Source organism: Suncus etruscus, chromosome 1, assembly GCF_024139225.1.
Source record: "Suncus etruscus isolate mSunEtr1 chromosome 1, mSunEtr1.pri.cur, whole genome shotgun sequence".
NCBI lineage: Eukaryota > Metazoa > Chordata > Mammalia > Eulipotyphla > Soricidae > Suncus > Suncus etruscus.
Genome location: NC_064848.1, coordinates 23,099,816 through 23,125,781, shown reverse-complemented (window position 1 = coordinate 23,125,781; position 25,966 = coordinate 23,099,816). Strand labels below are relative to the sequence as shown.

At 46.6% G+C, this 25,966-nt stretch overlaps 1 protein-coding gene across 1 annotated transcript in view; it reads right to left on the bottom strand.

Moving 5' to 3' along the window:
• Window positions 1–25,966, bottom strand: part of TBC1D2 (TBC1 domain family member 2) — a 63,804-nt gene that overhangs the window by 16,867 nt on the left and 20,971 nt on the right. Inside the window, exons 4-7 of the mRNA XM_049784356.1 lie at window positions 24,438–24,571; window positions 22,629–22,825; window positions 15,114–15,482; window positions 4,234–4,344 (exon numbers count right to left, since the gene is read on the bottom strand). Of these exons, the coding sequence (XP_049640313.1) occupies window positions 4,234–4,344; window positions 15,114–15,482; window positions 22,629–22,825; window positions 24,438–24,571 (811 nt within the window). The remainder of the gene's footprint in view (window positions 1–4,233; window positions 4,345–15,113; window positions 15,483–22,628; window positions 22,826–24,437; window positions 24,572–25,966) is intronic.

The window sequence follows — 25,966 nt, the reverse complement described above, 5'->3', positions numbered from 1 at the left end:
CTTCTGAAGTTTTGCCAGCCGCGAATTCTTGGTTCAGTGTTTTAGTCTTTTAGCTCTTTGAAAACAGTCATGTGCTGTCTGATGGTGAGGATACCTTCTGAAAATGGTATTGAATGCTTCTTCCACAATCCAGTATAACTCACTATTCATTGGCTTACTATAGGGATATAATTATTTATCCAATGTTGACCAAAACGTGATTACACTGCATTTGGCTGTATATCAAGCTACTGCCTCTGGTGTCCACAGTTGTTTGTTTGTTTGGTTTTTGGGTCACCCCTGGCAGAGCCCAGGAGTTACTCTTGGCTCTACACTGAGAAATCGCACCTGGCAGGCTTGGGGGACCATATGGGATGCTGGGATTTGAACCACCATCCTTCTGCATGCAAGGCAAATGCCCTACCTCCATGCTATCTCTTTGGCCCCTGGTGTCCACAGTTTTAATGCAAACCTACTGAACTTAGTTATTGAGGAGCCCATATATGTGAAGAACTTCCCTTCCCTTCCCTCCTTTTTCCTTCCCCCTCCCCTCCCTTACCCTTCCCTTCCCTCCCCACTCCCTTTCTTTCCTCTTCCCTTCCCTCCCCTCCCTCCCTTCTCTCTCCTTTCTATTCTCCCTCTTTTCCCCTCCTCTCCTTCCCTCCCTCCCGCTCCCTCCTATTTACTCCCCTCCTTTCCCCCTTTCCCTTCTCCTCCCCTTCCTTCCCTTCCCTTCCCTTTTCCTCCCCTCCCCTCCCTTCCCTTCTTTTCTCCTCCCCTCCCTTCCCTTCTCTTTCCCTTCCCCTTTTCCCCTACCCCTTCCCCCATCCCTTCATTCCCTTCATCTCTTTTAAGTTTCATTGCCATGTGTGTTGGTTTGCATCTGCATTCATCTCCCTTGGAGTTTGCTAGCCTTCTTGGGTGTTTATAGTCACATTTATCATCAGACTGGGGGAAGATTTCTTCCAAGATTCTCTCTGCCCTTTTCTCTTTCACTTGTTCTTCCAGTTAACTATGATGTATGTTTCTCTAATTGATGGTGTCTTTTTTTTTTTTGTTTTTTGGGCCACACCCGGCGGTGCTCAGGGGTTACTCCTGGCTGTCTGCTCAGAATAGTTCCTGGCAGGCACAGGGGACCATATGGGACACCGGGATTCGAACCAACCACCTTTGGTCCTGGATCGGCTGCTTGCAAGGCAAACGCCGCTGTGCTATCTCTCCGGGCCCATAACTGATGGTGTCTTACAACTCAGGCACTAGTCATATTTGCTTGATGTTTTTATTTCTCTTCTGAAGGAAGAAGTCACCTAAATTCCTGATAATTTTGAGTTGACTGCTTTTTTTTTTCCATCTCCTCAAATCTGCCTGTGAATCCCTGTAAAATGATACCCAGCTATTAACCCAAAACAAAGGTGTCCCCCCCCCCATATTCCTATAAATCTCTTTTGATACATACAAGCCTACCTAGATTACTCTTAACCTTCCCCTTCCTGGTATTGGGAATTGTTTGAATAAAGAAAGAAGAGTTCTGGCTTTTGTTGCTGGGAGACACCACGAGGGAGAAACCACAAGAAATTACTGACTCTATCACTCTCTTCACTGGCTTGGGTCTCACAATTTGTAAATTTTATTTTACAACTGGCATTTGAGCAGCGACCCAGGACCCAGGGACTTGAGAAGACCCCGGAAAATGGTTAGTGCCTCGACCCTTTGGTGGCTAATCACCATCATGGCCTCCTTAAACTGGACTGAGTATGCAGTGTCCATCACCAGAACATTAGTGTACCTAGCCCCTGTTCTGACTGTGGCAGAGGTTTCCTCAGGCAGGACAGAAGCAGGCAGTGAAGGGGAGAGAGATGAAAACTCTGAGCAGTGTTCCAGAGGCTGAGGCCCATCCCCTTTCTTCTACCAAATGTGCTTTGTGTGAGGATCTTGGTCCCCCAACCTGCAACATCTAATGAGATCACTGATGGGGGCGGGCCTGGAGAGATAGCACAGTGGTGGTTGCCTCGAAAGCAGCCCATCCAGGACCAAAGGTAGTTGGTTTGAATCCCGGTGTCCCATATGGTCCCCCGTGCCTGCCAGGAGCTATTTCTGAGCAGACAGCCAGGAGTACCCCTGAGCATTGCCGAGTGTGGCCCAAAAAACAAAAACAAAAACAAAACACAAAAAAACAAAAAAACAAAAAAGAGATCACTGATGGAGTAGAAGCCACAGAGAAAGTCCCATTTGGGAGGAACCAACAGCAGGAGATGAATGGATCCTCCAACCCAGATTCTGGCCCAGAAACTGAAGGCCTTTCCATCCCAGATGACATCAATAGCTTATGACAGAAGGAGAAGATGGAGAAATGTCTTTGTTTTGGATTAACAGCTGGGTGTCATCTTACAAATCCCTCTAATGAATTTTTCATGTCAGTCACATGTAGCAGCTTCAGAATGTTTTGGTTTCCTTTTTTCTCTTTTTGCTATGTCTAGTTTAGTCATATATTATTTTGTTAACTCTCTACTATTTCTTTAGCTTTTTAATGTATTCCCAGATAATTGTTTGAAATTTTTCTTAATATATCTGCCACCAGGCCTTTTTATTGATTTTTTTTCATTTAAATAAACTTCCCCTGCCATTTATTATATCCCTTCTTATATATATATCTTGGGGGGGGCCATACCTGGTGATGCTCAGGGGTTACTCCTGGCTATGCACTCAAAAATCACTCCTGGCTTGGGGGACCATATGGGATGCTGGGGGATCGAACCAAAGTTTGTCCTAGGTTAGCGTGTGTAAGACAGATGCCCTACCAATTGCGCCACTGCTCCAGCCCCTGTAATTTATATATACATATATATATACATATATATGTATATACATATACATATATATAATATGTATACATATACATATATATAATATGTATACATATATATTTTTTTGGTTTTTGGTTTTTGGGTCACACCCAGCAGTGCTCAGGGGGTTACTCCTGGCTCTATGCTCAGAAATCACTCCTGGCAGGCTCGGGAGACCATATGGGATGCCAGGATTAAAACCTCTGTTCTTCTTACCTCCATGCTATCTCTCCGGCCCCCTGCAATTTATATTTTAACCAGAAATTTTAATCTCATGCAGAAGCTACTAGGTCAGAGATATAGGACAGTACATGTTCCTGTCTTGCACGCATATGACCTGGGTTTAATCCATGGTACCCCATATAGTTCTTTAAAACTGCTAGGTATGATCTCTGAGTGCAGAATCAGGAGTAAGCCCTGAGCACAGCTAGATGTGGCCCCAAACAAACAAATTATATTCTTCCTTTAATTTTTTTTACTCTTAGAACCAGAGATAACTCATAGAACTAAGCATAGACCTTGCATGTGGGAGGACTGGATTTGGTTCCCAGGTACCTCATGGTCCACTGAGTATCAGTTGGAGTGGCCTAAACTCTCCAAATTCTTCTTATTCTTTAGATTGTTGTAAGGGGTCTCTGTGCCCAGAACCAGCCTAAGGAGTATATGTTAGTTCTGCAATTTTCTCTGGTCATTCTCTGGGCAAGTGTGCTTGATGTCTAATTCACTCCATCTTAGCAGTTGTGCTCTCATGTCTCATCTTTAAGTCACTGGCTCTCAATAAGGAAAAAGAGAAAATTGAAGTGTGGGGAATGTGCTGGCCTTCTAAGTCACCAGAATGTAAGAAAGGTACCTGAAATGGTGGGGAAGTACAATGACTGTGTCTGTCCCCTTCTTTTTTATACCCCTATAACTAGAAGTAGCAATCAGTCATGAAAATCCAGCTTTCTAGTATCCAGAAGTCAGCAGTATCCTGCTCATGGCAGAGCATGACAAGCTCATGCAAGCTGATCCAGGGACAGTAGTGATGTTCTAGGAACTGAAGTTAACTTTTTCATTCATGGCCTTCCAAGACCCGACTTTCATGCTGATCAGAGCCCTTATGCACATGCTGCTGTCTAGATAAGGACAGGGGTTCTTGATCCCCCCTATTCTACCATCTTCCTAGAATCTCTGTGGGTCATGACCTCCTTGGTGACAGGAATTGGGTCTGACTGGTCTTAACCTTACACCATAGATTCCTAGAGCTAATGAAAGTGGAAAACTCCATCAGCCAATACAAGGAACCTGAGGAGACTCTAAGGCAGGCTCAGCAACCAAAGGGAAAGGTAGACAGCTAAGACCAGCAAGCTGGACAGAGGGACAGGGAGGCCCAGAGCAGAGAGGGCAGCCAGCACAGGGCTGTGTCTCTCACCTTCATCAGGAGGGCTCGCTCCTTTTCAGCCACTGTTCTCCAGATCTTTGTGACTTGGTGTATCTCTGAGTTGAGAAAGCGGTTCTGGGTTCGGTACGCGTCCATGTCATCCTGAAGAAGAAAGCCAAGGTTTAGTGAGCAGCACCAAAGACCGTCTTGTCTTCCTCAGACCTACCCTCCCGTAAGCTACCAACACTTCCTTCCTTTAGAAACTTCCAATAATGGCAACAGAAATATAAATATAAATAGGAGGTGCTGGGAACCCACCACTAAGAACCCACTTTTCTCATCTGGATGTTAGCATGATGTAGGACAGAGCCCTGGGTCTGGAGTTCCAGTCTTGGCTTCCACTTCCTGTTGTTGTTTTTTTTTTTTAAGGGGATTTACTCAAACTCTCTGACCCTCTGACTCCTCACTTGAAAAGTGAAAAATGCTAACTGGGTAAATAGTGAGGTAACATGTATCATATGACATAAACATGAGGACAAATATCGAGTACCAGGTAATGTTCAGGAGTTACTTCTAGCTCCACACTTAGGATTCATTCCTAGCACGGCTCAGGAACCATCTGGGATGTCACGGATGGTACCCGGATTGGCTATGTGCAAAGCAAGAACCTTATCCACCAACTATCACTCTGTCCCTGGATTTTTTTTTGTCTTTGTTTTTGGGAGGGTCACACCTGGTGACACTCAGGGATTACTCCTGGCTCTATGCTCAGAAATCGCTCCTGGCAGGCTCGGGGGACCATATGGAATACCAGGATTCAAACCACCATCCTTCTGGATGTAAGGCAAATGCCCTACCTCCATGGTATCTCTCCAGCCCCTTGGAAATTTTTTCATTTTTCTTTTTCTTTTTTTTGGTTTTTGGGTCATACCCGGCAGCGCTCAGGGGTTATTCCTGGCTCTGCACACAGAAATTGCCTCTGGCAGGCACGGGGGACCATATGGGAACCTGGGATTCAAAACATCGTTCTTCTGGATGTAAGGCAAACACCCTACTTCCATGCTATTTCTCCGGCCCCTGGATTTTTTTAATCAACATCTTCAGGATAGAGAGATACTATAATAAATAGGGCACTTGTCTTGCATGTAACCCACATGGTTTTGATCCCACATGGTCCCCCGGGCCCCACCAGGAGTCACTCCTGAGCATAGAACCAGGAGTAAGCACTGAGTATTGCTGAGTGTGACTCAAAACAAAGTAATAAAAGAAAAGAAAAATAAAATCAATATCCTCTACCATATAGTTTCAACCAGAATGAACAATTAGGGGGTCTGATTTCCTTTTTCTTCAGTTCCCCTCAGCAGGCTCAGGGAACCATATAGGATGCCAGGGATTGAACCTGGGTTTGCCATGTAAAAGGTTAATGCCCTAACTGCTGTACTATCATTCCAGCTTCATGGGGAACTTTTCTGTAGTGCCTCTCTCAATATGGTTAGCTTCAGAATATGAGAGATATTATAGGAAGTAGGGAACTTGCCTTTCATGTAACTAAACTGGGTTTGACCCCTGGCATGCCATGAGCTGGCTAATATGATCCCTGAGTGCAGAGCCAGAAGTAATCCCTGAGCAAAGCTAGGTGTGGCAATATTAATATTGCAGCTGTTTGGTCAGTGACCTAGAGCCCAGCTTTTTTTTTTTTTTTGGTTTTTGGGCCACACCCGTTTGACGCTCAGGGGTTACTCCTGGCTATGTGCTCAGAAATCGCCCCTGGCTTGGGGGGACCATATGGGACGCCGGGGGATCGAACCGCGGTCCGTTCCTTGGTAGCGCTTACAAGGCAGACACCTTATCTCCAGCGCCACCTTCCCGGCCCCTAGAGCCCAGCTTTAAGGTAGAATAAATTTGCTATGAGATCAGTGACCACAACTTAGCCTTGTCCTGTGGCTGCGGCTCTAATCATATCCATGACCCTCTAATTTCCCCTCCGAAGGGGCCTAGTGGAGAGTACAAGGTGCAGATGCTCGGATAAGCCTGAATGGCCTCACTCTGGGGGCCAAGGGGAGCTCTGACACTGTCCAGGTCCTGCCAGGTGCTGATCCTACTTTCCTCTCACTGGGGAGGGAAGAAGGAAGACTATCTGCACCTCCGCTGTATTACATCCTATTCCCATTCCTCCCCAATTTTAGGCCTAGAAGGTACTCTAGGGTCTGGTTCCAAGGTTTCTGGACAAATGATTCAGGGGATTCCTGTTTATGGCCCAACTTCAAAGCAGCCAGGGTGGAGGGGGTGAGCAACAGTGGCCATGAGGTGGGAAGGAGCCTAGGCTGTACCCTCCTGGTCAGCTAATGACCCTTCTCTATGTGGCTCATAACTGGAGGGAAGAAAGATCTAGGGAGGGGAAAAGCAATCTGAGAGTCAGAAAGGCAGATCAACAAAGTACTGGGGCGAGGAGACATGGGTAAGAGGAGTTGTGTCATGCCTGCCCAGGAACCAAAAAGCCAGGCATTTCCCTTGGCATGGCCTCATGCCTATGGATACTGGGAGGGGTCTGACTGTGTGACCCAAGACCTCTTTCCTTCTCTAGGGTTTAGCTATCCTAGCTGGGTAGAGAAACAGTACAGAGAGTAGGGCACTTGCTTTGCACATGGCACTGAATTCAATCCCCTGGCACCCCATATAGACCTGGAGCCCTGCTAAGGTATTTCCTGAACACAGAGCCAGGAGTAAGCCCTGAGCATTGCTATGTGAGCTCCCTCATATCTAAAAAAGAGGGGGCAGACTGAATCCCTCCATCTTCTGAGCTCTGATTATTCAAGGAGTCAATGATCCTTTTTCTCCAATGGATACTTTCAATTGCAAAGGGAAATTTCCTCACATTTAGGTGCCCTCAATAATAGGGTAAGCAGCAAAGGCCCCACAGGGAAAATCTCTGGGTGGAAATGCAAAGATAGTGGATTTCTGTTGTTTTTGGTGGTGGGTGGTGGCACTTGGGATCACTCCAGATGGTCTACCTCTGAGCAAACCCTGGCTTTTGCTGGGGCTTAGTTTCTTCCAAAGTTGAATAAATTGGAAACTCAAGACCACGCTCAAGGATCCCTGGGTCTCTGAGATTGGCTGCCACCAAGGTGTGCTTGCTGGCTGTGAATGAGAGCATTATCCCAGAGCAGGGCTTTCTGCAAATTAAAGAACTGAGCCCACAAACTGCAGGAGGGAGATGTAGGGGAGGCAGGGGGAGCACTTGGCTCCTAGGTGAGTTGGTGCTACCAGGCACCATTGCCCCAAGGGGGTGCCCCAGAGTTCAAGTCTAGCTCCAGGTGGCTCAGGGAGGGCAGCAGAGGAAACTGGGAAGCAGGTTTCAAGGTTGCAGGAAGGAAAACCCAGGGGCACTGGAATTTGGCAGTTATTTGTTTTAGGTAGAACATGGGGAAAGACTTGGAAAGACTTCTGTCTAACATGTCCCTGTGGTTTCTCAGCAGAAAGGAGAAAGCTAGAAATGAGAGTCTTCTTCAGCCCTTTGGATATCTCTGTGTGAGTGAGAACAGGGCCATTAAAAATGTTCTGGAGTGAAGCAGGTTTGGCTGGGAATCAAACCAGGTCAGCAGCATGCAGAAAGCAGTCAGCCTACTCAACTATATCTCTGGCCCCCAGAAATTTTTTGTTTGTTTGTTTTTGGGTCACACCCAGCAGCGCTTAGGGGTTACTCCTGGCTCTACACTCAGAAATTGCTCCTGGCAGGCTCAGGGGAACATATGGGATGCTGGGATTCGAACCACTGACCTTCTGCATGCAAGGCAAATGCCTTACCTTCATGCTATCTCTCCAGCCCCGCCCCCAGAAATTTTATGGGAGCATCAGGATACCTGCTAGAGATCAGGTGGTTGTGCCAGGGTCTATACCCAGCTGTGGCTGGGGCACTGACTGCAGGGCCATGCTGCCCAATGTTTTTCTAAAGCCTCTAAACTTTTCTTTCCCTCCTCTTTTCTCCCTCTGAGACCACAGCCCAAAAGTCCTGTAGCTAAGAGGGTAGCTACTAGTGGCTAGGTTTGGGGGAGAACTGGCTTGGCTTATGTGGTTGCCTGTGGGAGCACTAGGGATGATGAGTGCCAGTTCCTACCTGCTGGCCTCCAGGAGGGTCCTGGGAGGAGGCAGCTTCCCACAACAGGCATCAATCCTACAGCAGGTCCTTAGCCCTTGAGCTGTGATTGAGGACTTCAGGAGAGCTTTGCAGTGAGAGCTGCAGACTGGGCAGCTGGAGGAGGCAGGGAGGGTAGTGGTGGCAGAGGTCAGGGAGGCTAAGAAGCCAGAGTGCAGAGTCCCCAAGGCACACAGCCCTGGGGCAGTCACTCTAACTCCTGGGCCTTGGGGTACACCCACTGGTGCAATGAGGAGCATCCCGGGGAGATAGGAAGGCTGGAGGGGGAGATAGGAAGGCTGGAGGTTCTCAGAACTGTGAGGAGTCAGTTTGGGAGAGCACTTGGACAGCACCTGCCAGACAATGCTTGGCTGTAAGTTGGAGCAGTGACAAGTGCCACTGACCATGCTTGCCGCTTGGGTCCTGCAATTCTGGCACTGAGGAGCTCTGCCTTCCTCTTTGACTCTTTCTTTTTTTTTTTTTTTTTTTTTTTTAATGCATAATTTTTTTTTTATTTAAACACCTTGATTACATACATGATTGTGTTTGGGTTTCAGTCATAAAAGGAACACCACCCATCACCAGTGCAACATTCCCATCACCCAAGTCCCAAATCTCCCTCCTCCCCACCCAACCCCCGCCTGTACCCTAAACAGGCTCTACATTTCCCTCATACATTCTCAATATTAGGACAGTTCAAAATGTAGTTATTTCTCTAACTAAACTCATCACTCTTTGTGATGAGCTTCCTGAGGTGAGCTGGAACTTCCAGCTCTTTTCTCTTTTGTGTCTGAAAATTATTATTACAAGGGTGTCTTTCATTTTTCTTAAAACCCATAGATGAGTGAGACCATTCTGCGTTTTTCTCTCTCTCTCTGACTTATTTCACTCAGCATAATAGATTCCATGTACATCCATGTATAGGAAAATTTCATAACTTCATCTCTCCTGACAGCTGCATAATATTCCATTGTGTATATGTACCACAGTTTCTTTAGCCATTCGTCTGTTGAAGGGCATCTTGGTTGTTTCCAGAGTCTTGCTATGGTAAATAGAGCTGCAATGAATATAGGTGTAAGGAAGGGGTTTTTGTATTGTATTTTTGTGTTCCTAGGGTATATTCCTAGGAGTGGTATAGCTGGATCGTATGGGAGCTCGATTTCCAGTTTTTGGAGGAATCTCCATATCGCTTTCCATAAAGGTTGAACTAGACAGCATTCCCACCAGCAGTGGATAAGAGTTCCTTTCTCTCCACATCCCCGCCAACACTGTTTATTCTCATTCTTTGTGATGTGTGCCATTCTCTGGGGTGTGAGGTGGTATCTCATCGTTGTTTTGATTTGCATCTCCCTGATGATTAGTGATGTGGAACATTTTTTCATGTGTCTTTTGGCCATGCGTATTTCTTCTTTGTCAAAGTGTCTGTTCATTTCTTCTCCCCATTTTTTGATGGGGTTAGATGTTTTTTTCTTGTAAAGTTCTGTCAGTGCCTTGTATATTTTGGAGATTAGCCCCTTATCTGATGGGTATTGGGTGAATAGTTTCTCCCACTCAGTGGGTGGCTCTTGTATCCTGGGCACTATTTCCTTTGAGGTGCAGAAGCTTCTCAGCTTAATATATTCCCATCTGTTAATCTCTGCTTTCACTTGCTTGGAGAGTGCAGTTTCCTCCTTGAAGATGCCTGTAATGTCCTGGAGTGTTTTGCCTATGTGCTGTTCTATATATCTTATGGTTTTGGGGCTGATATCGAGGTCTTTAATCCATTTGGATTTTACCTTTGTACATGATGTTAGCTGGGGGTCTAAGTTTAATTTTTTGCAAGGGGCTATCCAATTGTGCCAACACCACTTGTTGAAGAGGCTTTCCCTGCTCCATTTAGGATTTCCTGCTCCTTTATCAAAAATTAGATGGTTGTATGTCTGGGGAACATTTTCTGAGTATTCAAGCCTATTCCACTGATCTGAGGACCTATCCTTATTCCAATACCATGCTGTTTTGATAACTGTTGCTTTGTAGTACAGTTTAAAGTTGGGAAAAGTAATTCCTCCCATATTCTTTTTCCCAATGATTGCTTTAGCTATTCGAGGGTGTTTATTGTTCCAAATGAATTTCAAGAGTGTCTGATCCACTTCTTTGAAGAATGTCATGGGTATCTTTAGAGGGATGGCATTAAATCCGTATAATGCCTTGGGGAGTATTGACATTTTGATGATGTTAATCCTGCCAATCCATGAGCAGGGTATGTGTTTCCATTTCCGTGTGTCCTCTCTTAGTTCTTGGAGCAGAGTTTTATAGTTTTCTTTGTATAGGTCCTTCACATATTTAGTCAAGTTGATTCCAAGATATTTGAGTTTGTGTGGTACTATTGTGAATGGGGTTGTTTTCTTAATGTCCATTTCATCCTTATTACTATTGGTATATAGAAAGGCCATTGACTTTTGTGTGTTAATTTTGTAGCCTGCCACCTTGCTATATGAGTCTATTGTTTCTAGAAGCTTTTTGATAGAGTCTTTAGGGTTTTCTAAGTAGAGTATCATGTCATCTGCAAACAGTGAGAGCTTGACTTCTTCCTTTCCTATCTGGATTCCCTTGATATCCTTTTCTTGCCTAATCGCTATAGCAAGTACTTCCAGTGCTATGTTGAATAGGAGTGGTGAGAGAGGACAGCCTTGTCTTGTGCCAGAATTTAGAGGGAAGGCTTTCAGTTTTTCTCCATTGAGGATAATATTTGCCACTGGCTTGTGGTAGATGGCCTTCACTATATTGAGAAAGGTTCCCTCCATTCCCATCTTGCTGAGAGTTTTGATCAAGAATGGGTGTTGGACCTTATCAAATGCTTTCTCTGCATCTATTGATATGATCATGTGGTTTTTATTTTTCTTGTTATTGATGTTGTGTATTATGTTGATAGATTTACGGATGTTAAACCAGCCTTGCATTCCTGGGATGAAACCTACTTGATCGTAGTGGATGATCTTCTTAACGAGGCATTGAATCCTATTTGCCAGGATTTTGTTGAGGATCTTTGCATCTGCATTCATCAGTGATATTGGTCTGTAATTTTCTTTTTTGGTAGCGTCTCTGTCTGTTTTAGGTATCAAGGTGATGTTGGCTTCATAAAAGCTATTTGGAAGTGTTTCTGTTTGTTCAATTTCATGAAAGAGTCTTGCCAAGATTGGCAGTAGTTCCTCTTGGAAAGTTTGATAGAATTCATTAGTGAATCCATCTGGACCTGGGCTTTTGTTTTTCGGCAGACATTTGATTACTGTTTTAATTTCATCAATGGTGATGGGGGTGTTTAGATATGCTACATCCTCTTCCTTCAACCGTGGAAGATTATAAGAGTCCAAGAATTTATCCATTTCTTCCAGGTTCTCATTTTTAGTGGCGTAGAGTTTTTCAAAGTAGTTTCTGATTACCCTTTGAATCTCTGTCATATCAGTAGTGATCTCTCCTTTTTCATTCCTGATACGAGTTATCAAGTTTCTCTCTCTCTCTTTCTTTGTTAGGTTTGCCAGTGGTCTATCAATCTTGTTTATTTTTTCAAAGAACCAACTTCTGCTTTCGTTGATCTTTCGGATTGTTTTTTGAGTTTCCACTTCGTTGATTTCTGCTCTCAACTTTGTTATTTCCTTCTGTCTTCCTATTCTTGGGTCCTTTTGTTGAGCATTTTCTAGTTCTATTAGCTGTGTCATTAAGCTACTCAGGTAAGCTCCTTCTTCCTTCCTGATGTGTGCTTGCAAAGCTATAAATTTTCCTCTCAGTACTGCTTTTGCTGTGTCCCATAAGTTCTGAGAGTTTGTGTCTTTATTGTCATTTGTTTCCAGGAACCTTTTTATTTCCTCCTTGATTTCATCTCGGACCCACTGGTTATTGAGCATGAGGCTGTTTAACTTCCAGGTGTTAAAGTGTTTCTTCTGAGTCCCTTTGGAGTTCACAAATAATTTCAGAGCCTTGTGGTCAGCGAAGGTAGTCTGCAAAATTTCTATCCTCTTGATCTTATGGAGGTATGTTTTATGTGCCAGCATGTAGTCTATCCTGGAGAATGTCCCATGTACATTGGAGAAGAATGTGTATCCAGGTTTCTGGGGATGGAGTGTCCTATATATATCCACTAGGCCTCTTTCTTCCATTTCTCTCCTCAGGTCTAGTATATTCTTGTTGGGTTTCAGTCTGGTTGACCTGTCCAGTGTTGACAAAGCCGTGTTAAGGTCCCCCACAATTATTGTGTTGTTGTTGATATTATTTTTCAGATTTGTCAACAGTTGTATTAAATATTTTGCTGGCCCCTCATTCGGTGCATATATGTTTAGGAGAGTGAATTCCTCCTGCTCTACTTCCCCTTGATTAATATAAAATGTCTGTCTTTGTCCCTTACAACCTTCCTGAGTATAAAGTTTGCATTATCTGATATTAGTATGGCCACTCCAGCTTTTTTATGGGTGTTGTTTGCTTGGATAACTTTTCTCCAGCCTTTTATTTTGAGTCTATGTTTGTTCTGACTATTCAGGTGCGTTTCTTGTAGGCAGCAGAAGGTTGGATTGAGTTTTTTGATCCATTTAGCCACTCTGTGTCTCTTAACTGGTGCATTTAGTCCATTGACGTTGAGAGAAAGAATTGTCCTGGGATTTAACGCCATCTTTATTTCAAAATTTGGTGTGTCTTTTGGGTAGTCTTGTCTTAGATTAGGTCTTTCAGTTTTTCTCTTAAGACTGGTTTTGTGTCTGTGAAGTTTCTGAGCTGTTTTTTGTCTGTGAAACCATGTATTCTTCCATCAAACCGGAAAGTGAGTTTTGCTGGGTATAGTATTCTGGGTGAAGCATTCATTTCATTCAGTCTTGTCACAATATCCCACCACTGCTTTCTGGCATTGAGCGTTTCTGGTGACAGGTCTGCTGTAAATCTCAGGGAAGCTTGCTTGAACATGATTTCCCCTTTTGATCTTGCTGTTTTCAGAATTCTGTCTCTATCTGTGGGATTTGTCATTGTGACTAGGATGTGTCTTGGGGTGGTTTTTCTGGGGTCTCTTTTGGTTGGTACTCTTCGGGCATGCAGGATTTGATCACATATATTCTTTAGCTCTGGAAGTTTCTCTTTAATGATGTTCTTGACCATTGATTCTTCCTGGAAATTTTCTTCCTGGGTCTCTGGGACTCCAATGATTCTTAAGTTGTTTCTGTTGATCTTATCATAGACTTCTATTTTCGTCTGTTCCCATTCTTTGACTAATTTTTCCATTGTCTGCTCATTTGCTTTAAGTTTTTTGTCCAATCTCTCCTGCTGTATGGAATTGTTATGTATCTCATCTTCCACAGCACCAAGTCTATTCTCAGCTTCTGATACCCTGTCCCAGAGCTTATCCATTTTGTCATTCACTTCGTTTACTGACTTTTTCAGTCCTGTTAGTTGACATGTTATTTCAGTTTGGAGTTTTGTCATTTCTGCCTTCATATTTTCTTGGTTCTTATTAGTGTTCTGTTCAACTCGATCCATGGTTTCTTGGAGTCTGTTGAGCACCTTCCATATTGCTAGTCTAAAGTCCTTATCTGAGAGGTGGATTAGCTGTTCAGTCATTATCTGGTCCTCAGAATTGTCATCTTCATTCTCTATGTCTGATGCTGGCCTGCATTGTTTCCCCATTGTCACACTTGTATTGTGGGTTTTTCTACGTGTTGTGGTGGTATTCATTGTCTATATGATGTAGGCAGCACACTCCTCTGGCTCCTCCCTTTCTGGATGGGCTGACTTGCCTCTAAGGGAGGGGAGTCCTCCGTGGATGAAGCCTCACACTGGGTCAAATCTTAGGCCCGAGCATGCAACAGAGAAGACAGTCCAGAGAGAAATGTTTGCTTCTGTGATATAGCGCCGTTCTTAGTGTGATTTTTCCTTCTTGTTGCAATGGAGTTCTTTCCTTAGAAAGAGTGCACGGCCGCGTAGCGAAGCGGAGCGGTCGTGCTCCTCTGAGCCTCTTTTTGCCCCACTCGCAAGAGTTTCACGCAAGAGGACAGTAGACAGACATAGACAGGTCACACTCACAGTCTTTCACAGCTGAGCCCCACTGGGCCGGTGTACTTTCGCGGATTTTCCCCGCCTGGTGTCACACACAGGGAGCCAGCTTTTGCAAAGGTTAGCCGGTTTTTATGCTCTGAAGTCCCTCCCTGAAAATGGCGTCTGGGCGAGCGAGGTTTCTGGAGGCTCTTTTTGCCCCACTCGCAAGAGTTTCACGCAAGAGGACAGTAGACAGACATAGACAGGTCACACTCACAGTCTTTCACAGCTAAGCCCCACTGGGCCGGTGTACTTTCGCGGATTTTCCCCGCCTGGTGTCACACACAGGGAGCCAGCTTTTGCAAAGGTTAGCCGGTTTTTATGCTCTCCTCTTTGACTCTTTCATCTCTAATTTAATAATCTGGGGAGTGTCCGAATAGCCTGAGGAGAGCACAAGGAGCTCAAATTACCCTAGGACCTAGTGGTTGAGAAAGCACAGGGTCAGAGGGACAGCATAAGAGGGTAAGGCTCTTGTCTTGCACACACTGAGCTGAGTTTGATCGCTGCTATTCCATATCCCCAAGGACTGGAGGGAGTGATTTCTGAGCACAGAGATGAATAACACCTGACCATTGCCGGGTGTGACTCCAAAGCACCTTCTCTCTCACAAAAAAAAAAAAAAAGAAGAAGACGAACACAAACGTATGGCAGCTGCCTCATGCTCTGGTACTAACAACATCCAGGTCTCCTTGCTTCACAGGGGAAATAGCCAAGCAAAGGGACGTAGAGAAATAGAGGGGCAGTCTCCTACCTTCAGGTGCTCTATCAGCTCCTGCTGGCTCAGAGACTCTGGAGGCTCGGGATGCTGCATGAAGTCCTGAGTGACCTTCTCAGACAACTTGCAGATGACCTGCTGCTTGGCCTGGTTCTTTTCCATGAGCATCTGCACATGTTGCTGTAGCTCCTGCAGCTCTCGCTCACGCAGGCTTGTGGCATGCACCAGGTCTGCCCGTTCCTGCTCCAGTGTTTCCACCCTTTGGCCCAGCTCCATGATCTGCCGCACTTTGTGTCGCACCAGTTCCAGTCGGTCCTGGTCCTCAGGCGCAGCCAGGTAGGCACTGACCACCCTCTTCTCCTGCTGGGCTGCCTCCAGTGCTTTGTGTAGGATCCTCACCAGCTCCTGAGCAAGGGAAAGTGGGTACCTGGTGAGCTCAGGAAAGTGCCCCGGCAATGATGCAATTGCCTACCAGGGTCCTGAGAATCAAATGGCTTTATTCCTGACATCTTCCCAGTGGCCCCTTTCCTATTCAAGAGTTTTAAGCAAGGTTAGGGGAGGAAGTAGCACTGGACCCCGATTTGATCACCAGTAACACCAGACTTCCTGAAATCCCTAAACACATTAGGAATGCCCTAATAGTCCCTGTATTACAGGGCCCAAACAGAACAGAATTGCATCCTTGGGCCCTGGAATTGAGCTGCCTGGTCTGGTTGGCTATACAATTCTGGAAATGGTTCCCCAACCTCCAGAGAACTGCCTCAGAAGACTGCCCTGAAAAAAAGTGTTTCAGCTGTCCACCTGGTTTCTAGTGAAAGACTATTCTTCCCAGACAACCTCACAATTACATGCTGAGACTGGATGAACTAAGGCACATTCAGGTGGCATGGCCATAGACCAAGTTTGTAAGTGCTATAATTCCATATGAGAATGAAGTGGGCTGCTTGCTGGAGAGATATTCAACCTGTCACCGTGCACATGTGTACACACGCACATGTGTACACACTCACATGCTTTCCTTGTCCAGTACCTCTTCCTCTGTTCAGGAAATGGCAAGAACCAGAGCAAGAAAGTGGGGCTTGCCAAGAGGAGATGCATGTTGAGACCCATCATAACTGCAAACCTCTGCATTCAACATGTATGTGGGAGAAGCTTCTAATAAGCCATGGCATTTGGAGGCTGCTTTGTTATAGCAGTTCAGACTTGTGATAAAACACCTCAGACTGAATAAAACACCTCCATTTCAGAAATAAACCATGTGAAGCCCCTGCAATGCAAGTGAAGTTTACTTAGAAACCCTCCAGGATCCACAGCCCACGCAGGTTGATAGTTGGTGGTAGAGACAGAGACAGAGCTGGCATCTTTGTAGCTCTGGGCTCCAACCTCCAATCTTGCTCCCAGAGTAGATGTGGCCCAAGAATTGTTCTGAATAGAGCTTCTGAGAAGACATGACCTTTTGTGCTGGGACCATTAGGGAAAGACTGGAGCAAGCCTCATACTTAGCCATCTACACAGCCTCATTCTAGTAATTTGTGTTGAAGAAGCCTGTGAGGAAGTGTGAGGAAGCACTGAAACTTACTTTGCCTTAGTCCTTGGCTAGGAAATTGTAGGTTTCACATGATGACTCAAGGTCTGCTGCTTTCCTCTCAACCTCCAAACTACCCAGTCTGTCTTAGCTCAATATAGAGGATCGGAATCTTTCAGGGCCAGATGTTCAGAAGCCAGATAGCCAGCCTCCTGTTCCCTCTCCCACCCCATGAACCTCAGACCTAGTTAGGTTTTTGAGCTACGGTGGTATTGGAATGTCATTGGGAAAAACTTGGTTTCCTGGAGACATATTACTTCTAATCAAAAATGCAAACATGCAAATACACTGATTAGCCTGATAGGGTACTTATATAAAATTCCAATTTTGAAGAGAACTCATCTAAATCATGACCTTGAGTAGCTAACAGAAAGTACCTATTCTCTGGCTCTCTCTTCTTTCTTTCCTTCCTTCTATTCATCCATCAATCCACCTATCTACTCATCTACCCATGTTACCATCCACACATCTATCCATTGTCTATTTACCCATCCATCCATCAATACACCTTCTCATCTAACTATCTACCCACCCACCCATCCATGCATTCATCTGTCCGTCCATCCATCCATCCATCTGTCCATCCGTCTGTCCATCCATCCATCCATCCATCCATCCATCCATCCATCCATCACCCACTCAATACCATGCCCCATGCCAGCTACAGAGTGCAGAAAAGGACCAATCATAGTTCCTTCCTTCAAGGCTGGTGGGAGTGAAGATGAACTACTGTTATGGGAACAACTCACTTCAACAGAGGGAGGCAAGGGCAGACATGGGCACTTGGCATAGACAGCCAAGTGGACTGGGTAGAGGTGGGGAAGGCAAGCACATTCAAGAGAAAGGAGAGTAACAGCCAGCAAAGGGCAAGAGGAATGCAAACCTGTGGGTGTTGTGAAGGACCTGGGGTGTGTTGGGAAGGTTGGGGGAGGGTGATGGGGGTGCTTGCAAAGCAAAAAGGAATGCTTGGAATGAAGACAAGTCCCAGGGATAAACTGAAAGGGATTAAACATTCCTGTGACTCAAGGTAACTAAGAAACCTCCAACCTTTTCTGGCTCAGAGAAGACCTGAGCATTTGCTACCTGGGGAAACAACCAAGATACATTGATGAGACCACCTGAAGCTCCCATCCAGGTGGGCGTCTCTCCACAACCTTGGGATGGTCAGGTCTGAAGTCTATTTCTCCCCTCCCATGTTAGGATGTTACAAATGCTTTACTGATATTCACTGAATTAAAAGCATCTTATGTCTGTCAAAGGGTGATTATATAGGCAGTTTAATAAGGCCATACTGTGGTTTTCATTCTTACAAAAATACCTAGCTATAAAACCATAATAGCCATGGATTAAATATTGAATATAGGAGCCGGAGCAGTGGCGCAAGCGGTAGGGTGTTTGTCATGCACACGCTAACCTATGATGAACCGTGGTTCGATCCCCTGGCATCCCATATGGTCCCCCAAGCTAGGAGCAATTTCTGAGTGCATAGCCAGGAGTCGTCACCAGGTGTGCCCCCCAAAAAAAGACCAAAAACAAACAAAAAATTAAATATATTAAATATTAAATTAAATATAAAAATAAAAGAGGACAGGCTAGAGATTTGCAGAAGGGCATTTGCCTTGCATGCAGCTGACCCTGGTTGAATCTCCCACATTCCATATAGCCCCCCAAGCCCTGCCAGAAGTGATCCCTGAGCACAGAGCCAGGAATAAATTCCACACCCACAAAAAAAGAACAAAAAGTTTAAGAAGATCCATAGTTGGGCCCGGAGAGATAGCACAGCGGCGTTTGCCTTGCAAGCAGCCGATCCAGGACCAAAGGTGGTTGGTTCGAATCCCGGTGTCCCATATGGTCCCCCGTGCCTGCCAGGAGCTATTTCTGAGCAGACAGCCAGGAGTAACCCCTGAGCAATGCCGAGTGTGGCCCAAAAACCAAAAAAAAAAAAAAAAAAAAGAAGATCCATAGTTGCCAGGGACAAAGGGAGAGGGATATTTGAGGACTGGAGATTTCCAGGCAGCGAAACTATCCATTATCTGCTTCTAGTAAAGGGTGGGCCCTGCTCTGGTCCATTTGGCAAACTCTTGTAACCCATCTCCTGACACCCCTGGAGGCGCTCAGAGCCATATGGGATAACTGTGACTTAAACTGGGTCTGCCTTGTGCAAGGCAGATCCCTATGTGATCCATCTCAGACTTAGATAACTGGTCACAAGATGCCACTTTATCTAGCTTTCTCAAAGCTGATAAATGGCCTTTCTCCCAGAGTCAGTGCTTGGCTTCGACCTCAGATCAGGCATGTGGGCCTCAAGGGGTGGGGAGCAGGAGCTGTGCTGAGCCTCCAAGGGGATCAGAACTCAGCACTGTTGCTTGTGATGAGGAGATACCGATCTCTGATCTCTGCTCCTCCAAGAGAGGGGGGGCAGGTGGATAGAGGGATGGGAACAACCCTCTACAAGGGCTCAGAACCCAGACCAGAAGGTCTCTGGCTCAGGGGAGGGAAGAGTTGTCCCTCCCCCACTAAGCCAATAAGATGCCTCCCGGAGTAACCCTGGAAGAGCTACATTGGTTTCAGTGTCCCACCCTTTCTCTGCAGGGGTCCTAGGTTCCTGACAGCCAGCAGATGGCAAACACCACCCCACTAGCAGACTCCATCTGCCAGAGCAGAAGGCCCTCAGGCTGGGAGTCAGAAAGCCATCTGGTGCCACTGCCCAGCACAACCTCATTATGTAGTCAGTGCCTGGGGGAGTGGAGGTGGGGTGAAGTGGAAGGGGTTAGAGTTTGAGGGGTCTGAGCCACCAAGGGGTTATTGTGACACCAGAGAGGGTGTCAGCACTGCACCTATTTTCTCTGAGGCTGTTTATGTGCTGGTGTCTGAGACTGGGCTGATCTGTGACTGGAGGCAATGACCAGGCCTGATATATTGCACCTGGAGGGGAGACCAGGGACCTGGGTTCTGGTTCTTCTAATATGTGACTTCAGCAAATCACCTATGTTCTCACTTACAGCTCTTACAGTGTGATGTGGGGAAAAGGGCAAACACTTGAGAGGCAGAGGCTGGCCTCTGCTCAGATACTGAATTTTTCAGAGTCCCCATTTTCTCTCCAGGAAAGTAAGGGATAGTAACTGGAAGGAGCAGGAAAGATGTGCAGAAAGTCTCTCCAGCCCTAGGGCCACATATCTCTTAGGTCGACACTTATGCCACAATCCCTGGATGCCTCATGTACTGTACTATCCTCATTGTCCTGCACTGCAGACAACAGGATTTGAGAGATGGGCCAGAGAGAGACTTCAAAGGCTAAAGTTCTTGCCTGCAGCCACAAACCTAGCTCTAATCTCCTGTACTCTGTATAGTTCCCTGAGTCCTGCCAGGAGTGGTCCTGAGCATAGAGCCAAGACTAAGCCCTAAGTACCACTGGGCATGACCCAAAACAACAAAATAATTAGAAATACAATTTTGGGCCCGGAGAGATAGCACAGCGGCGTTTGCCTTGCAAGCAGCCGATCCAGGACCAAAGTTCCTGGTTGGTTCGAATCCCGGTGTCCCATATGGTCCCCCATGCCTGCCAGGACCTATTTCTGAGCAGACAGCCAGGAGTAACCCCTGAGCACTGCCGGGTGTGACCCAAAAACCAAAAAAAAAAAAAAAAATACAATTTTAAAAAATCGCTGATTTTTTTTTCTCCCACCTATTGTTTGGGAGAAAACAAGTACTAACAGACCACATGTCCCTATAGCCTGAAATGGAAAGATGGTGCTTTCCTGTTGAAGAGGCTGGAGAGCATCTATGGGTGTGGCTCAGGCTGTCTCCTCAGCCAAGAAACTAGATTGTGTGGGTCAGTCTCAGAGTGCTGACTCTCCAATCAGCACATCTAGGCCCTGTGGCTGCTTCTCCCTTCTGGGTCAAGAGACACTTCCCTTTTTGGCGTCTGGGCTAGAGATCACCAGATTTGGGGTTCCCCTTGCTAGTGGGAAAGGGCAACCTGCCCTCTGCCCATCACTGTGCTGCCCACAGCACAATTCCCAGAGGGATGGGGGATGGGCACAGCTCAACAGGAAGGCAGTAGTGGCATGGGGAGAGCTGCTGGGTACTGGGATCCCAGACCCAGGATCTGCAGTGCACACGGGTTCGACCCAACAGAGAGCAAAAACTGAGGCTTATGAAGTTCCAAGGTACTGAATGAGATGCCAGTTGTGAGATCTGGAGCCCATGCTTAGGATGTGGGAGCCCCAGTTCAGCCCCTGGCATCACTTGCTCCCTAGGTTGTCCCCTGGAACAACCCCTGAGCATGGTGCCATGAGGAGGAACCCAAAGAACTTCTGGGTGTGACCCCAAGATAAAATAAAATAAAAATAAAAACAAAAAAGAGTTGTGCTGGTGGCTGTAAGTTGACTGCACCATTAGTCTTAGAACCTTTGCTGGGGATCGCCCATATACTGCGGTGGGTGTGAACCAGAGCAGAGGGCCTGGAGGTGATGTGTGATGGGGGTATGTGGAAGACAAAAAAGAAAACCAGCTCCCATTCCACCTCTCTGCCTCAGGATAGAGCTGTGTGAAGCAGTGGAATCTCTGGGGCCAGAGTCATAGCTGGTAAGACTCTTGCCTTGGTGAACCTGGGTTCAATCCCTAGCACTCCATATTGCCCCTGAACCCTGTCAGGAGAGTTTCCTGAATATAGAGTTAGGAGTGATCCCTGAGCACTGTCAGATGTGGCCCCAAATCTAAACCAGATCAAAACAGAAGACCAGTGGAATTCCCGAAGCCCATGCCACTTCCTGCTGGCATTCTCAGTCTGACTGTAGGGAGGGTTCTGAGCATGGTGCAGTCAAGTCCATGCTTGCCCTCCATTCCTGTTGAAGGGTGAGCATTCCTGTCTGTGAGGCCCTCAGAGCTGAGTCTAAACAGAATTGGGGTCTCCAGGGCCCTGCTGCTGCAACTAATTCACGCGGATTAAGAGAGAAAGGCCTGGCTTAGGAGGGAGGCTATGCATTTCCTAGAAAGCAGGGGAAGAGGCAGTGAAAGGAAAGGTGGTTTCTTTCCCTTGCAGTGCTGGGCATGGAGCCAAAGCCATCCTCAAGTGGAGATGAATATCTGGACTCAGGAGGACAGGAACAGAGAGGGCACTGGGCAGGGTGTTATGTGGCATGAGGGGTATTCATCTACAGGGATAATTCACAAGGCTCTGAGAACCTGGCAGCAGGTACATTTCAGTGGTTCCTTCCTTTGATGCCTGCATAAGATCAAGAAAGACAGAGAAACCACGGCAGAGAGAACATCTTTCTGAACTGGCATTGCCAAAAACAGCAAAAAGAAAAAAGAAGAAATATGGGGGCAGGAGTAAAACTCAGAAATACAGCACTGCATACACACACACACCCTCACCAAATCTTCCCCTCCCTGCAATTCCAGAAGCTAGAGACAGGAAGTCAAGCAGAAAGCCTGGCTGGGAAAGATTTGGCCTCCTTTTTTTGGGAGCAGAGGAAAACCCAAGATCCCAAAGGGGCTACACCCAGATCTGCCTCTGGGCCTGTCTGTCTCTGGCCCTGCCTCGGCTCCAGGAGTGCACAGACCCCCAGTGTACAGCTTGATGCTGGTTCCCCAGAAATCTGCACCCAGTTACCAGTTGCCACATCAAAGTGACCAACCCATCTGCTGCCCCAGAAAGTTCCCATACCCCACCCCAAATCCTGTCCTTTTATAACTGTGGGGTCACACCAGGCCTGGGCCCTGCAGGAGGGGTCCAGGAGATAAGGACCAAAGGAGATTTCCAGAGACCCTGCCTGCCCATGGTGGCCTTTTGTCACCTCATCTGAGTCACAGACATGTCCTCACATCATCACTATCTGCTCTGTATTTCCAGACCCACCTATGCTTTAGCTTTTCAGGAAAGCCCAGGGTAGGCTGAGACTAGCTGTCAACTCACATCTAGGCTGCAGGCCCCGGTGAGTTGCCCCAGAGTCTGTGCTCACCTTCTGGGCTTCTAACTCCTTGGTCAGCACCATCACCTGCTGCTCCAGTGCCAAGACTTTCTCCGGGGCAGTCCGGCTTCGTGGGAGGCCTTCCGGAAAGAAGGGGAAGGTGTTGTTCTGGCGTTTGGCTTTCAGTTTGAGGTTGGCAGTCAGTGAGGACTTGGGGGAAGACTTTGGAGAATCTGTTGGTTCTTTTCCTGCTCAAGGAGAGAAACGTGGAAATTATGATGGAGGACAGGTATCCTTTTCAAGCTCCCAAAGCACTGGACAACTCAGTGAAATACAGACTGGAGTGGAGGGTAAGTGAGAAGGAGAGAAGAGGTCTCTATTTCTAGAGCCCTTTGCACAACACGGTGTGAGGGAACATTGGGGAATTTCTGAAAGTACATTGCTCAGGGACACTTTGAAAATTACTGAACTTGACAAGCCATCAGTGACACTGACACCATGGCCATCCCCTGTGCTTCATGCTGTGGCCATCTCCTCCTCCCAACCCTAGCCGGCATGGCCCTTCTCATATGCAACCACCATGGGCACATGCCAACTGGTGACCTCAGGCATCACGCTTGGCAGGTTTCTGACATCAAGATGTTGATTCCACATGTTCGTAAATTCCAAATTACATCTGGCAGGATACTGGGGACTATATGGGGTGCAAGGGACTGAACCTGGGTTGGCCATGTACAAGGCAAATGCCCTCCCTACTATCACTTGACCCTGTGAGCTGCACATTTTAGGGTTCTACCCACACCAAGTATGTGGATTAGGCCCTTACCCTAGAAAGACATCAGGCTTGACCTGCCTATAGTGAAAAGTGGAGACTGGGAACAGGGACACAGCAGTACTTTTGTGGGAGGTGGGGTGAGGAAAAGAGCTATAAAAATTATCTAAATTTAGGAGCCATATGGATAGCACAGTGGTATGGCATTTGCCTTGCATGCAGTCGATCCAGGATGGATGATGGTTTAAATCCAGGCATCCCTTATGATCCCCCGAACCTGCCAGGAGCACAGAGCCATGAGTAACCCTGAGAGCCACTGGGTGTGATCCAAAAACAAACAAACAAATTCCAAATTTGATGTGATGATGGTGGCATTACATGCAGAAACCACTGGCCAGGAATCCAGATTGGGGAACTATCTGGAATGTGACTTAGATCTTCATAAAGCCATGACCAGGACAAAAGGAGCTCAGAGAAGCTGTGGCATGGTCACCACCAGATTTCCCCCTCTCTCTGACTGTGATCACTGCTGATCTGGGAGGCCATTTGGGATCCAGTTGACCAATAAACATTAGAAATTTTCCTGAGCACAGCTTGGAAGGTCTCCACCAAAAAAAAATTAACTAAAATCAAAAAGCAAACCCAACATGGGCCTGAGCAATAGCACAGTGCTTAGGACATTTGCCTTACATGTGGCCAATCTGGGTTCGACCTACAGTATCCCATATGATTGCCTGAGCCTGCCAGGAGTGATTCCTGAGTGCAGAGCCAGGAGTAACCCCTGGCCATCTGAGCACTGCTGGGTATGCTCACACCTGGCCCCCACAAGTTAAACCTAAACTGAGTGTCAGTTTCTGAGTGGGAGATGAGGAGTCCTAGTGAGGATGGACAATGCAGCAGAGAATGAATTAGTAGGGAGCTGACACCAGGCCTGATGTTGGCCAGATCTGCTTGGCCAACACTGAGCCCCTGGGACTTGTGATCTGGAGAGTTCCATCTTGGGCCCACAAACCTGCTGTGCTACTTTGTGGAGAGGCCAGGGGATCTCTTGATCTCTGAAAATAGCTTGGGCTCAGAAATAAGCTCACCTGGGGCGCCAGGGTCAGGGGGCAAAGGCTGCTGCTCCTTCTGAGGTTCTACATTTGGGGGAGTCTCTTCTCCTGGAAGTTCGTAGCTGGTTCCTTGGGCCTGTCTGTTGCCCCGGAAATTATACACAGTGTTTCTGAAAGAAAAACAGAAGAGTATAAGAAAGACACTCCTCTAATCTGCCAGCATGTGGGAAGGAGAGGATGTTCAGGCTGCACTCCCACCCCATCAAATTATATTCTGGCACCGATAGGAGACAATCCAGATGTGTTGTGTCCTAATTGTCTTTTTTTTTTTTTTTTTTTTGGTTTTGTTTTCTGAGCCTCACCTAGTGATGTTTGGGGCTTACTCCTGGCTCTACACTTCGGAGTCACTCCTGGCAAGTACCTTACCTGCCTAATTGTTGCTCTGGACCCCTTCTCATGTTGTGTTCCTTCACCCCTCAGATGATGCTTTGGCATGGGACTCCTCTGCCTCAGGATAGCTGCAGGAGGGCACTCACACAGGCAGTGTTGTCTGGCTATTTTTCTAACTGATGAACCTGCAATGCCCCTGAGGGTTCTTAGAACCCAGAGGGCACTTCTTATGCAAGCAATGAATGGACTTTCCAAATCTGACAAAACCTGGAACCTTCGTCTGGTGTGCAACTGCAGCAGCTCACCGCTTCCTCTGAAAGCACATCTCTTGCAGCTCTCTCTCCCTTGGTTTTCTGCCCCTGCTTAAATTGTCCATCCCAGAGTCTTGGGCAGATTACTGTCAGTCCCCAAGAGCTGTGACACTGCAGATCCAGGTCATCCTTTGACAAGACTTGTTTGAGACAGGTAAAGCTGCTGCCTCTCACCCAGAGTATAAATTCCATTCGTGTTTGCTGTGCAAGCAGGAACTACCTCCAACAGTTGGCAGAGACCCACATACCCCAGACAAATGCATGAAATGCAGGCTGAAAGAAACTACTACACTGACCTATTCTATGGAAAAGAGCTCAATAGGGGCAGAGCACATGCTCTATTTGTAAGAATACTGGGTAGGGTATGGTCCCCCAAACACCACTCGGAGTGACCCTTGAGTACTGCCATGTTTAACCCCCCCAAAAAACAAATTTTGGTTTTTGGTTTTTGGGTCACACCTGGCAGTGCTCAAGGGGTTACTCTTGGTTCTACGCTCAGAAATTGCTCCTGACAGGCTTGGGGAACCATATAGGATGCAAACTATGTAGGATGCTGGGATTCATACCACTGTCCTTCTGCATGCAAGGCAAATACTCTACCTCCATGCTATCTCTCCAGCTCCCAAAATATTTGTATTTAAAAAAAAGTTTATTGGCGTCACAGAGTGAGCAAAGCAGGTAGAATGCTTGCCTTGCATGAAGGCTGACCCAGGTTTGAGTTCTGTCATCCCATATGGTTGGTTCCCTAAACTGCCAGGAGTGATCCCTGAGTACAGAGCTAGGATAGCACCTTGATGTCACTGAGTATGGCCTAAATTCCAAAAGGAAAAAATTACTTTATAGTTTGGGTCCCAAGTTTATGAT